Raw genomic sequence first — 13,299 nt, 5'->3', positions numbered from 1 at the left:
CATAATAATGTAAATCTCAAACCACAATGCTTTTTGAATATTGATAATATTCAATCAAGTCCTATCCACCCCCTGGACCTCACTCAATGTAACTAACCAGACCTAACAGCCTTGGTAGCCGTCGGCAACGGCACCGAAGACTGGGTATGAGTCGCCGACTTGGGCCCAGTTGAGCCAGCATTCTGCTTCAACTTATTTTCTCCCTTGGGCAATTCCCACCCATTTAGCGTACGGTTAAACAGCTGCAACGAAGCCTCTGGCTGATAGTACGGCACCTCATGGCCAGCCTCATAGACACGGGTGAAAGATAAATTACCATATTCTCTCGTCTCGCCATACTCGACACCATCGACGAGGAAGGGCGCATAACCCGCCTCCTGGAACAGCTTGCTGTGCTTGTGTTTTGCCGCGAGGGAGATGGCCTCGCCGCCGAACCAGTTGCAGATGTAATCTGCATCGCCGTAGATGAGGGCGACGCGGACAGGGCGGGAGAGGATGTCCTCCAGGTCTTCGAGGAAGTTGGGCCAGACAAAGTCGCCGGTCTGCTGGAAGGCAAAGTAGACTTCGTTGTTGGATTGAGTGTAGTTTACATCGACGCCTAGGGCGTTCATTACCGAGTCTTTGGCCAGGTAGTTTTGGTAGTAACTTTCTGGGGTTGGGTCGTCGCTCGGATGGCGGATATCGTAGGTGCCTCGGCCGCTAAACGCGTAGTAAGGGCCCTCTGGGATTGGGGGAATTTTTGGTCAGTTACTTTGCGTAGATGTTATATGTAGGGGGTATATATAATGGGCACGGTCTACATACCGACACTGTCTCGGCACATGTTGGCTGCCTCGGCGCAAAGGGCGAGGTCAGATACCGAAGTGCGGTTTGTGAGCTTGCAGGTTGCGATTTGGTCCTGGCAGCCGTTTGGCATTTCATTGGCAAATTTCATGTAGTTGTAGACCGTCTCGTTGATCTATATTCTTTGTTAGTGTGAAACTATGTATCATGGTACCTTTGGAGGACTTACAGCCTTGATTCCATAGCTGTTGTTCACGGCAAATTCAGGGTAGTACTTGGCTTGGATTCCTTCATCGATGATACCATTGATGATTCCCAAGGTGTTGAAGTCGAGTTGAATGCCATCCTGGGTGCCGTTGGCAATCTTGAGGTTCTCTTCATAGAAGTGGTCGAAGAACTGCCAGTGTTAGAACTTCAGCGGATCTAATTTTGAGTTAGACAGGCAATTGACTTACGGCTGGGCCATAATGTCTAAAAGAAAGTCAGTGATCAGATACATCAACAGATTTCAAAAAAGAAACAGGAACGAACTCACCCTCCATAGCTTTCGGTCCATAAATTGAAGCTCTTCGACTTGATCTTCGAGTCCAGCTTGGGGAGACCACCTAGGAATCCCTGCAGGACTTCCCAGGTAGCTTTGGCAGCAAGTACAGTTGTATCAACTGCGGTAGCGTTGATGACTGGATAGCGACCATCGATACCTGCAAATGATGGGTCTTCATATGAGCCGGTGATAGGGTTAAGGGTGCCGGCCGCTTTCTCGGCGTAGGAGAAACCTGTGATTTATATTAGTTCGATGGTTTTTTTTTTTTTTAAAAAAAAAAGAGTAGAACATTGAAAGATATCCATACCAACACCCAGTGGCTGCGAGAGGAACAGCATATTTGAGACCTCATTCCACGAGTTCTTGTTGATATAAGATTCATTACTCTTGTTGACACCACAGGGACCCAATTCCTCGAACAATCCAATCAAAGAGTCACTACCCGGTCCACCATTTAGCCATAAAGTGATTGGCGCATTTTCAGGGTCATGGCGAGCCTCGAAGAACCAGAAGAAAGTGTGCTCTGTGGGTGAGAGATCCACATAACCCGCATAAGAGTTGACACCCGGGGTAGTTTCACAAACACCCTCTTTGCCAGGCTCTTTATAGCGAATGGTGACATTATTGGCCGTCTTTATAGTCTTGACATCTGTTGGGTGTTCGGGCAGCTGGCGACGGAAGAAGGCTTCTAGGCTATCATCCGATGGCACCGCCAGTGCAGTTGCAACAGGCAGTAATGGAATCCAGTGGGAGATATGCATAATGGGCTATTCGGGGACCGTTACAAGTATGGATTATTGGGGGAGGGGGGCTTGCGGGGGGATACTTATAGTCCCAGAAGAGGGGAAATAAACTACCTAGTGTACCTAACTAGGTAGTAATCGTATATGATAAGCAGTTCATGCGATGATTAGAGAAAAGGTGAAATGTATAGAATATAAACGGGGCATTCGATCTCCGTTGGAGTTCCGGGGGAAGGTAGCATCGTTTTACGAGGGGAAAAGAATAAAAATCTCCACCTCAAGTTGTTGGAGGCTCATTCATTCGACCGGGAGTTGCGGTATTGAGGGGAAAGATCGACGGTGCTAGATTGTATGTTGCACCCTGTAAACCTGTGTCTCGCAAAAAAGAACAGGGATCTCAATTGGTGCCAAGAGCTATAGGCTTCCAACGAGACCAGGATTGTCGGCTTTGGCAAAGAAAACTATTATGACGTGCTATGTTTGGGTGTTTTTGGATTTTTTGGATTTTTTGGATTTTTTTTTCTTTTTTGGGAAGAAGATATTATACATACTATCTTTATCCATATGTTGTAGGTGTACGGTGTTTTATGAAATGGTCATTAATAGCGTTAATATAAACATGGTGTTGCCGACACTCCAGGGAAATAGGAACAGGCCTCGATTAGCATAGTATAAGGATGAAAGAGCCGATGTACTTGATAAAGAATGGAGTAACTACTATTTGTAGTCACAATAGTTGATGTTTATATAGCTTGCGGCTGTGGTTCCTAAGTAGATTCTTGGATATAAGCCCAAACCAGGGCCAGTTGATAGACTCGAAAAATAAATTGCAAACACGAACCAGACGCTTATCCTGGCACGTTCACAAAGAAGTGCAGTCAATTCAAAACGAAGATGAGGGGTGAAGAGAAGTGGAGGAATACCCCAACATAAACAACCTAGATGACTAAGCAACCCAAACAAAGCATGATAGTAATGCACATAGCCATATATTACAGAGTAACTAGTTACTCTGTAATATATATATATATATATATATAGTTATTATATCAGATGGTGTATGTGGGATGTTTTTATTTGAACTATATATATAAGGCCACTCGGGATGCGTGGAAGCCTGAGGCATTAGATAGTTGTTGTATAGTTACTCCATAGGCATCGGGTTTTCAAATGGACTGCTTCTAGTACTCTGTAGAGTTGCCGATCTCACCTGGAATGGTTAAGATTCTTGCATATCATTTCCTATTCCCTCTTTTCTTTCTTTAGAACTAAATAATACTAACTAAGAGGTTATAGGGTATTATGAACTGCCGTACCGTCATCTCAGCCACCTCATGCATATGTACCCAAGTCTCGGATTATCTTTGCCACGTTTCACACCAATATTTGAAGGATGTGGATGTGTCGATGTTGTAGATAGCCCTAGAGGGAGAATATAGGGAGAGAACTAAAACCGGAATAACCATTGATCCGAAATTAAGTGAGGTCTGAGACTCCCCGATCGTCCCAGCCCCAATTGGATTCATTTGGACTATTTCCACGATATTTTTTGATCGATGATCATTGGTTGAATTGGTGTGTCAAGTGGGAATAAATGGGAATAAATGGGAATAAGTGGGAAAAGTGGGAATAAGTGGAAATATGCCGAACAAAGACGGGTGTTGACCCCTGGCTACACGTAATAACAGCCCCATAATAAGAGGACAAGAGAATAAAATTATTGTACGAACTCATTTCCTCTCCATCTCTCCAATACACACACACACACACACACACACACACACACACACACACGTTCTTTATATTGAAAGGGGTTGTGTTTCACTGGAACTATCTCCAAGCATATCAAACATCAGACATCAGAGTATTCAGAGTAAGTCAGATCCACTTCTATTGATTTTTCTATCTCTTCTGATCCGATATAAAAAGTAGTACCTTGCATGATCCCAACACCAGCCATCTCCAGTCCAGCCCATCTTCACCATGACCAAAGCCACTTTAGGCTGGTTGCGATTGTGATTTTATAAATGGATAGGGGGGCAACTATATCAAAGCCTCATTTTTTATTTTTTTTTAATTGTCTGATTTGCAACTTAGAAGTTCTTATATATTCAAAGTGTGCAACCTCGATTTTTTTGGAGACTGTCTATGTATAGTCGGGGTACGTCGACGTACAGCGTGTGATAGATATGATGGATTCTACAGAGACTCCCCTTCACACGTCCGAGGATATTAAGAACGAGAAACCAGTCCAAAGAACATCCACTCCTTATCCATCCCATCCCATTACCCAACTCCAGGGCGCATTTGAAGAATCAATCGTGGAATCGACCGATGGTTCATTAACTAAATGGGTTGTCGACATTGACGCACAAACACGGCGCCGCGATCTATTAGAGAATGATGAATACGAGCGGTTATGTGGGCGAAAATGGCGCCAAAGAGCCTCTGAAAAGTAAGAAAACTCATATACTCCGTCACTCCGTCGAGTATGAGAAAAAAAACTAACCCAACCATCCAGATATCATCCATTTTGGAAATTGGTTTCCCAAATGGTCTTCGGAGTGCACCTCCTATCCAAGAACCTGGCAAAATCCGAACTCTCGGTGATGAAGATTCTACAGAAACATGTGAATGAGTTGGATGGCGTTTTGGAAAGGACGACCGAAGACTTTTTGATCGTCCGACTAGACGTTCGCACTCGAATGCAATATCTCAATCTACCGCTGAGAAATCTCGATGTCTTCGATGGAATGTTGGAAGACCGGAATTTCCGGCTCTCGGTTGTCGCCTATAACGATCAGATCGAACATTCCATTGACCGATTCACTCTTGCCATCACAGACTCACTCAAGGATCTACAAAAGGCAAAGGAGGCCTTGGGTGCACTGTGGTTCTACTTCCGCAAACTTACAGACGAGGGTTGCTTCAAGTCCGAGAGCCTCAAAGCTTTTCATCAGGCCATGGTGGATAATATGGAGGGCTGGCTTGTCGCTCTCTCAAAACTTCGTCGACAGGGCACTGCTCTTCAAAAGGCTCTGGCCCAACTTGGCTTGGCGACTACACAAATGCAACGACGGGTGGGGATAGCGAGTAGAAAGGATGTGGTGAGGTCACCGGTCTTGATCTGGGGGGGGAGAAGGGGTTCAATTCCAGCTAACTATCACACAGCGATCGTTTATTAAACAGACCACCAAGACTGCAAATCAAAACAAGTCAGTCAAAAAAAGACTATTTGATAGAGAACGGCCGGCATCAGAAAAACCTCTTCCTCGCGATCCATTGTCGAAACCAAAGAGGACATCAGCAGCTTCCAAGCAGTTTCAGAGCCGCCCTCCTGCTGCAGTTAAAGATGGAACCGGCACCCCGGCTGACCAACCCATCCCGAGCGAGGGCCTTCGGCGCAGGATCATGAGTCGGGCCAGATCATGCAGTGCTCTTATAACAGAAGCTAGCGCAGGCGCCAGCAATGAACCACCACCTCCCCTTCCATCGACATCCGGAAGGCTCAAGCGCAAGCTCTCCAGGCCCTTCCTACCAAAACGATCTGCTAGCGAGAAAATCGACTTGGACCAAGGTCGACCGAAAACAGCACCATCCCAACCCTCACGACTCTCCCGCAACATCTCCATAGAACAACTCCGGGCATTCTGTACCACCCCACGCCCTCGAACCGGACAATCCCCAGCCAAATCACCCACACAAGCGCGACAGGAAGCCCACAACCAACTCACGAATGGCCGAGAAACCATGAAGGAACAGATATCCCAGTTCCTCAAGACGGATCGCGTGGTCGAGGCCTGGGAAAGCGTATCCAAGAACGCGTGCTGTACACTCCCGATCGCCAAGACGAAAGAGTGGCCCAGCAGCATCTTCCGAACCAAGTCCTCTACTACTTTAGAAAATAAGGGCAACGGCAGCGTCTCCGGGCCGGACCTGGACAGGCAGATGTCCTGGGTACAGGAGACATTCGACGTATTACCTACATATTCGTTCAAAACGAAACCAGACATGTCACCTCGGATCCATGTTCTATCGGTACATATGACCCATGAGGAGGCTAATGAGGTAGGTGTAAGAGAGGCGAGTTTGGATTTGAAAAGTGAACTCGGGTCGAGTATCACCGCGTTGCCGGCTGTACCGCCATCCATTCCACCGGTTAGTTGAAATGATGGATTTTTTTTTTTTTTTTTTTTGCATATTCATAAATGCTGATGTTAGTATATAAGATTGCATTGGAACATCGATCTAGATTGATCGATTGTGTATAAGCTTGAGCAGTACAATAGAGGTACATATAAAATTATAGAGAATTAAACCCAAGATGCACAGCCATGTGTGTATTTATTTAATATTTGATATTCAATAGGAGAATAGAAGAATATGAGAATATAAGAATAAGAATCCTAATATACGTACAGAGTAGTATACTCCTGCCGAGGTAACTCGTCAGCCCTGCGCCCTAACTGCGCGCCCCAACTGCGCCACCCAGTCTCCCCCATTTTTCGATTGGAAATTCTTTCATTTTGCTTCTTCTTTTTCTTCTTTTTCTCTTTTACTCTTTTACTCTTTGTAGTTAACTATTTCCTTTCTTCTACAGAGTCCAATTTTCTTGATTTTCAATATCAAGTACTAATACCATCATCATCATACAAAATAAGGCGGCCAGACAAGTCACAGTACCTTCCCTTCCCGAAACTGCAGCCTAAAGTGCCAAGGACCCACCGCTTTCACACCAGCCCTTCCCCATTGACGTCGAACATCTCACATTCTCTCTCGGATTTCGGATTCTTCACTTTTTATCTCTTCTCATAATAAACCTCAACATGCCAGTCATATACCCTCGATACTGGTAAGTACAATGATAACTTGTCCAGAGACATTTCACTGATCCCTCTAGTTACTATGGAAGTGATAACTGCTATTCTACTTGGGACTCTTGGGGTCGCTGGGTAGCGTTCGCCGTGATCGTTGGTATAGCCTTCCTACTTTTCTTCAGTTTCGCGTGAGTCCTACCTTGTCTACCTTCTCTTCCATGCGATCTCTCTCGATCCTAAACCTTGTTCTAGATGCTTCAACGCACGCCGCCGCCGAACTCATGGCCAACGCCCTATCACAGGAACCGGGTGGATGGCTCCTCCCCCGGGTCCTCCTCCGCCAAACCAACCCATCTACCAACAACCTCCCTATGGTGACCCTTACTACCAGCAAAATGCGCCCCCACAATACAGCCCGAACCCTCAGCATCATGGCTACTTTGGTGCGCAAAGCGCACCACCACCACAGCAGCAAGGCATCGAGTTGCAGCAGCCTCCGAATGCGTACGGTGCCCACGGATATGCGCCACCTCCTGGCCCGCCGCCCAATGGCAACAAGGACTGAACTTTCCGCATCTTTTCCAAAGCTTAATGACCATGGCTTTGAAGGTCTTCCGATATTGCATGCCTCTCAATAAATGCCGGAAGTTAAATGGTTTATGGCGTTGTTAACTGCGAAACATGGTCTTTTTTATTTTATTTTTTATTATTATTATTTGGTCGCATACCCGCATGGGTGGTTTTATCTTATTCTCTTTTACTACTTAATGCTTCCTCATGTTCCCCATCTCCCATTTAACTGAAGTTCAGCTAAAATTCGAGCATTTGGTCTGCAGCCTGAGATCCCCGGAAAGAATGGAACTTAGGGTTTATGAAGTTCTGGCGTTTCCAGCACATTGTTTCTCTCTTGATGATATATCTTTAACGGCCGAATGGATTTGAATAAAATGATCCCTAATTCAACTTGACTAGCTCTAATTGATTCATATTGGGATATCGTGTAATTTGTCGGTTTCAGTAGATAAGGCCCAATTGATAAATGGGTTGAAATTGGATCAGTTGGGTTCTCAATTATAAACCAGCCTCACAGATTCGCGAACATCCACCGGTGTACTCCGTACGAAGGTATTCAGATTGATTTCCTTGATAGAGCGGATGAGTGCCCCAGGCACCCCATCTCCGCCCTATATCCCGCTCCACCCTGCATTTTCCTCAATGCGACAACCTCCAAATGGATATCGACGACATTCTCGCATCAGTGGACCGTGGTCCAGGCGCCAGTCCGGAGTCTGCAGCGCTGGACCACCAGCTACTCACGCGATTTTGGGTAGCCGAACGTGCTGTGTCGGAGGTACTACCATGGCCGGCGCCACTGATGGAGCGTATAATGGACCGCGTGCGGATACAGGTACACACCAGCTATACAGCAATGCTCCCTCAAAAAAAAAAAAAAAAAACAACTTGCTAATGCAATCCGAAATCTACAGATCGAAACAATCGAAGATCTCGCCGCGTCGTCAGACACAACCCTCTCAACAACCGCAAACACGCACAACCCCAACCTCAACCTCCGCCTCTCAATCCTCCAAACCGACCTTGCCCGCAGCCAATACATAGTGCGCAGTCTTTTACGAGCCCGACTAGCTAAGATAACAAAATACAGCATGCACTATCTAGTCCTGCTCGCCTCGCGCAACAAAAACCCCCTCGCCTCGCAAACACAATCAACCGCCTCCTCGCAGAACCCGAACCAGCAGCCCGAGGACTCGGTACCGGATATATCAGAGTTGACTGATCTCGCCCCGCTGTCGGAGCCGGAATCATCCTTCCTGCATGCACATCAGACGCTCCTAGCGGGCCACTACGCGGGGTCGTTTATGGGGGCGTTCCCGCGGCAGCTGAGGCGGTTAGATGATAATGCCGGTGGAACGAGTATGATCCAGGGGCCGGAATTGCGGGAGGTTGTCTTTGTTCGGTGTCTTGGGGCGGAGGTTCCTGTTGTTGTTGGTGGGGAGGATGAGCAATATGAGACGGGGGTTACGATGCGGATGGGGGACGTTTGGGGGTGAGATGGGAAGGGGTTAAGGGGGCTTGGGGGAGAGGGGAGGTGGAATTATTGTGATTTTCTTTTTGAGTCTCTTTTCTTTGGGATTCTAGTTTGATATTCGACTTTATCATAGCGGAGTGGCGTTTATTGGGGGTGTTTCTTTTATGATATATCCATCTATCGTCTTATTTCTCTATGATCTATAGACCGGCGATTGAGAGACGAGAGATATTATATGAAAATCCTACCAAGGTAATTTCCATTGTCCTAGCTGTCGGTAAACATCAACACATCAAACCAGATGGCTTTTTCTATGAATTTCATTTCAATCCCTTAAAAGACGCCAATCGCTAAGCTCAGAGAAACGCGCCGAAGAAGAAGAGGGAAAAAAAGAAACACAAACACTGAAATGCAAGCAGATCCCAGATCATAAAATCATAAGAAACCAGAGCAAAGGAGTAGATCAGATAGAAGGCAGCTTGCTATGATCACTAAGATGGTCTGACTTTATGCGACATACCCGTAGGTGGGCGGCTCCTCAGAGACTCGCTCCAGGTATTCGCGGTCAATCAGACTCTCGATGCGACGCTTGATCATGTTCACATCTGGAACAAAGCGAGCGGAAAGTTGCGAAAGGGTTTCAGTCATTAATTGAGAATGAGTGAGGGTTTTGCGTTGTCTGGCAGAGGGCAGAGGTTAGTTTTGTCAGATCATATACGAGGCATTTATGGTGAGACAGTAACAAAAACATACTTCATAATACGGACGACGGCAGCTTCGATAGTACCGTTGCGCTCGTCATTCATCTTCTTTTCAGTGACCTTGCGTTGATCTTGATTCTCGACCTTGTTCGCACCGCCGCTGACAACTCCGATACGCACTTTCACAAAGGGGCTGTGGAAATCATGGTTGAAAAGGAAGCGGTCGGTGGGCTTTACCTCCTTGCCCATAGGATCCTTCTTCAGAACCCGAGTCTTTGGGGCAACGGCGAGCGATTGCAAGTTGCGGATTAAGTCGTGATCTTGGATCCTTGTGCGAGTTTTAATTTCGTCATATGTGAGAGCTTCGCCGTCTGCGACGTCGTTGAATAATAGCAGGATGATCATGGCATATGTTGAGACGTTGAGTTCATATCGCTGGACTTTTCCACTGGAGCGTACGAAAGTGGCTCGAAGATCGCCAGTGCCCATGCTGGCTTGCCACGACAGTTTGCGGCCGCTATGCTTGTCGAGATAAAACCTCTCAAAGCTTTGCTTCAGTGTATCAATCTCCCGTGGGAAAATGCAAGGCAACTGGACTACTCCCTCTTTGCTTGCCATTATTTCCATCGGCCACATGGTACTGGTGAGAACGTTGATCTCTAGGTCCACGGGTTTCTGGTCGGGATCACCACTGCGCGCAATGTGCTCCTTGTAGTTGGTGGTAAGATCTTCGGAGATGGTCATGTCCTTGAACATGGATTCAATGCGTTGAGTAAACTGATTGCCGACCTCCAGCTTCATTTTGGAAATCATTTGTCTCTCTGCATCCATGCTGACAGAACGTTTCATCAAAAGACGGCGTGATAGATGCTTCTTATAATAGGTCTCAAATAGATCCTTGTCCTTGATGTAGCGCAGCAGTGTGATCCCGTTGTCCAGAAGAACGTCTACCTCGGTTTCTGTCTTTCCCTTAATGCCCTTCTTCAAGTTTTCATCAAAAAAGAGAGACAGATACTCCGAGTTTCGCGAGTTCAAGTTGATGAAGTTGGCGAAGCTAGCCCCAATTGAGCTCTGTATGCCCTGGTCGGAGGCGAAGGCATTCTCCCAAATGTCATCGAATTTCCGCTTCAGGCTGAGAATGTCATCGACCCAGCGGATTGCTGACACTGTTTGCTGATTCTGGGGCCTTTCTTTGTCTTTTCCCTTTTCGGGCCTTTTCTCTTTTTCGCCATCTTTCTCTGCCGATGGGGCTGGGGCTTGTGGTAAAAGTATAGACGAAGTATTGATCTCTTTGCCCATTTCCACAATCCGCTTGTTGACCATGTTTGTCAAAGCCCCCTTCTTCTTGTCGACCCTTTTATTTAGCATGTAAACATTCCGTAGCCCATCCAACTGATCGTGGTCTAGCATGCGCCGGACACCGGTTCCTTCGAGATTGACGACTTCTTCAATATTGTTCCGGATTAGCTGCTCGTCAAGCAACTCAAGGACCTTCGGTTCTGTCGTGACCGACAACATATAACGGCATCGCTCCTCCTCTTCAGTGATCCGCTGGGTTGCGAGTCGGCAAAACGTGGCAGCATCCCCCATTTCCAACAGCCGTTGCCCTTCTGCCTGGTAGAACTCCTTACTCGTTTTGAGAAAGGCTGGTTCAAACTCAGTAAGATAAAGCTTTGAGCTCTCCTCCTCTGTGGCTGTTTCGTAGAGGCCCTCCAACATTTGGATGCAGTGCCGAATGAGCGGCCGCTCAATAATGTGCCCAGAACGTTCCAGTTGGACCATAAATAGTATTGTGGATTCGAGCACATCCATAACAGTCAAAGCAGAGCCGGCACGGACGGGAGCTCGTAGGATATGGTCACGGAATAGAGCCATGCAGGCAACGTAGATGGGTGGGTGGGTACGGCTTGCTACCATACGGTCCTGAGTAAACAGTTAGAGCATTATAACAATATAACAATACCTTGGAACGTAACAAACTCACCATATACATCAGAACATCGGTAACCATGCCCATGCCCAACTGATGATCTTCCCAAGCATCCTTCAGGACTGTGAGAAACTTCTCCCCCCGCTTCCCTCCTCTCACTTGACTGGTCCTGCGCATCGGTGGATTTTTGCGCACGCACTAGGCTCGAAGAAATTGAATCGACAATCAGGGTTCGGACATTGGTTTTCAGCCAGTCTTGCTCCAATTGTTTGACTTGCTCATAAAGATCGGGAGCTCGCATCATCAACACGATCTTGTAGGCGTGACGGTAGATCTCTTCGAATGCCAGGGTTGAGGCATTTTTAGTATTAATTTCAGTCAAGGATGATGAGAGGACTGTCCATATGGAATCGAAATCTTCAGTATTGGCATGGGAGACTCCCTAGAAGTATAGTGAGTGGATAGCTTCATAGTTTTAACCCCGCGGTGTCAACGAACCCTTCGGGGAGCTCGAATCTTGTGCCGAGCCCTCATTGCGGCCATTTTGAAGACAACTGTAAAACCAAGAGAAAGTGAGTAAATAGAGATATCTCAAGGGGGAAAAAAAAAGGTGAAGGAGAACTGCGGCCTTCTCTCCGCGGAGGCCAACCCCGGAAATTCTAAATTTCCGTCTATCGCCTATCGCTGACCGAGCCTCGTCATTTCACCTGTTTCTTTTTTTTTCTTTCCATCTCCCCGAGTTTCTCTTTGAGTTGCAAATATCTCTACTATCTTTGATCTTCTTTCTCCGTCAGCTTCAAAATACCTCCACATACCATCATCATGCGCTCTTTCACCTCGGGTCTCCGTCCATTGAACGCCCTTGTGTCGCAAGTGCAGCCATACACTGCTGTAGCGCGTACACGATCCTCACGCTTCCTCTCAACACAATCCCTCTCTCTACACTCAGCTCGTCCATCATCTCTTCTCCCTCGCCCACAGCGAGTCTTCGCCCAGACCCAACTCCGACACAACTCCCATGCTCCTCGTCCTCTCACCGAATCACCTAAGAGTCAGGCTGAGCAAGAGGCTGAATGGGAAGCACAGAACCAGGAACGCCGCAAGGATGAGGAAGCCTACCGCATTACATTCACCTGCAAGCCGTGTGGTCATCGCTCAGCGCACCGCATGTCCAAGCAAGGCTACCACCGTGGAACTGTCCTTATCCAATGTCCTTCATGCAACTCGCGCCATGTCATGAGTGATCACCTTGGTGTATTCTTTGAGAAGAAAACAACCCTGGAAGATATCCTGAAAGAGAAGGGTCAGACATTGACCCACGGCCACACCGAGGGTAACCTGGAGTTCTGGGAGGATGGATCTGTGAAGAGCTATGACTTGGAAGGTAAGGAGATCTTAGGAGCACCCGATGATGATAAGTCGGCTTGAGTCCATTTGAAGTGAGGTTTCTGCATGGATTCTTGGTAGATTTGGTGCATACGAGGTGTTTTGTGTGTCTCGTTGGGCGTGTATACTATGAAAAGACTCTCTACTCTCAGCATGGCAGGATCCAAGCATCAACGAGAAAAAGGATATATTGGGGTTTTTGTATATTAGAAATGACTTTAACTAAATTCTCAGTCAAACCCCCTTAATTTCATGGAAAAACTCGATATTTAAAAAGAGCAAAAAAAAAAAAAAACTAAGATCTGTACAGAAGACATCAAATTGATCTGAAAAGGTATATACAATGCA

The 13,299-nt window shown here is 46.7% G+C and overlaps 6 protein-coding genes across 6 annotated transcripts; 4 read left to right on the top strand and 2 right to left on the bottom strand.

Annotated features, from left to right (window-relative positions):
- Positions 1 to 92: 92 nt before the first annotated feature.
- Positions 93 to 2,088, bottom strand: N7516_011532 (uncharacterized protein; the record flags this gene model as incomplete). The annotated part of the gene is made up of 6 exons (XM_057224250.1): positions 93 to 721; positions 805 to 958; positions 1,013 to 1,180; positions 1,239 to 1,254; positions 1,319 to 1,559; positions 1,635 to 2,088. 6 exons carry the CDS (start codon positions 2,086 to 2,088, stop codon positions 93 to 95), a joined length of 1,662 nt encoding a protein of 553 aa, XP_057069390.1.
- Positions 2,089 to 4,259: 2,171 nt separating this feature from the next.
- On the top strand, positions 4,260 to 6,237 carry N7516_011531 (uncharacterized protein; the record flags this gene model as incomplete). The annotated part of the gene is made up of 3 exons (XM_057224249.1): positions 4,260 to 4,525; positions 4,592 to 5,177; positions 5,242 to 6,237. The coding sequence occupies 3 exons, from the start codon at positions 4,260 to 4,262 to the stop codon at positions 6,235 to 6,237; spliced, it is 1,848 nt and encodes a 615-aa protein (XP_057069389.1).
- Positions 6,238 to 6,896: 659 nt separating this feature from the next.
- N7516_011530 (resistance to Congo red protein) lies at positions 6,897 to 7,452 on the top strand (the record flags this gene model as incomplete). Its single annotated transcript, XM_057224248.1, has 3 exons — positions 6,897 to 6,922; positions 6,971 to 7,075; positions 7,140 to 7,452. 3 exons carry the CDS (start codon positions 6,897 to 6,899, stop codon positions 7,450 to 7,452), a joined length of 444 nt encoding a protein of 147 aa, XP_057069388.1.
- Positions 7,453 to 8,118: 666 nt separating this feature from the next.
- On the top strand, positions 8,119 to 8,956 carry sld5 (putative GINS DNA replication complex subunit Sld5; the record flags this gene model as incomplete). The annotated part of the gene is made up of 2 exons (XM_057224247.1): positions 8,119 to 8,295; positions 8,375 to 8,956. The coding sequence occupies 2 exons, from the start codon at positions 8,119 to 8,121 to the stop codon at positions 8,954 to 8,956; spliced, it is 759 nt and encodes a 252-aa protein (XP_057069387.1).
- A 485-nt stretch (positions 8,957 to 9,441) lies between these two features.
- Positions 9,442 to 12,108, bottom strand: N7516_011528 (cullin family protein; the record flags this gene model as incomplete). The annotated part of the gene is made up of 5 exons (XM_057224246.1): positions 9,442 to 9,613; positions 9,688 to 11,558; positions 11,620 to 11,709; positions 11,765 to 12,007; positions 12,064 to 12,108. The coding sequence occupies 5 exons, from the start codon at positions 12,106 to 12,108 to the stop codon at positions 9,442 to 9,444; spliced, it is 2,421 nt and encodes an 806-aa protein (XP_057069386.1).
- Positions 12,109 to 12,387: 279 nt separating this feature from the next.
- On the top strand, positions 12,388 to 12,993 carry N7516_011527 (DNL-type zinc finger protein; the record flags this gene model as incomplete). Its single annotated transcript, XM_057224245.1, has 1 exon — positions 12,388 to 12,993. One exon carries the CDS (start codon positions 12,388 to 12,390, stop codon positions 12,991 to 12,993), a length of 606 nt encoding a protein of 201 aa, XP_057069385.1.
- Positions 12,994 to 13,299: the final 306 nt, after the last annotated feature.

This window comes from Penicillium verrucosum (genome assembly GCF_028828655.1).
Source record: "Penicillium verrucosum strain IBT 35672 chromosome Unknown utg000005l_segment0_segment0, whole genome shotgun sequence".
Taxonomy (NCBI): Eukaryota; Fungi; Ascomycota; class Eurotiomycetes; order Eurotiales; family Aspergillaceae; genus Penicillium; species Penicillium verrucosum.
The sequence above is the reverse complement of the archived record's forward strand: the minus strand, read 5'-3'. Positions and strand labels throughout refer to the sequence as shown.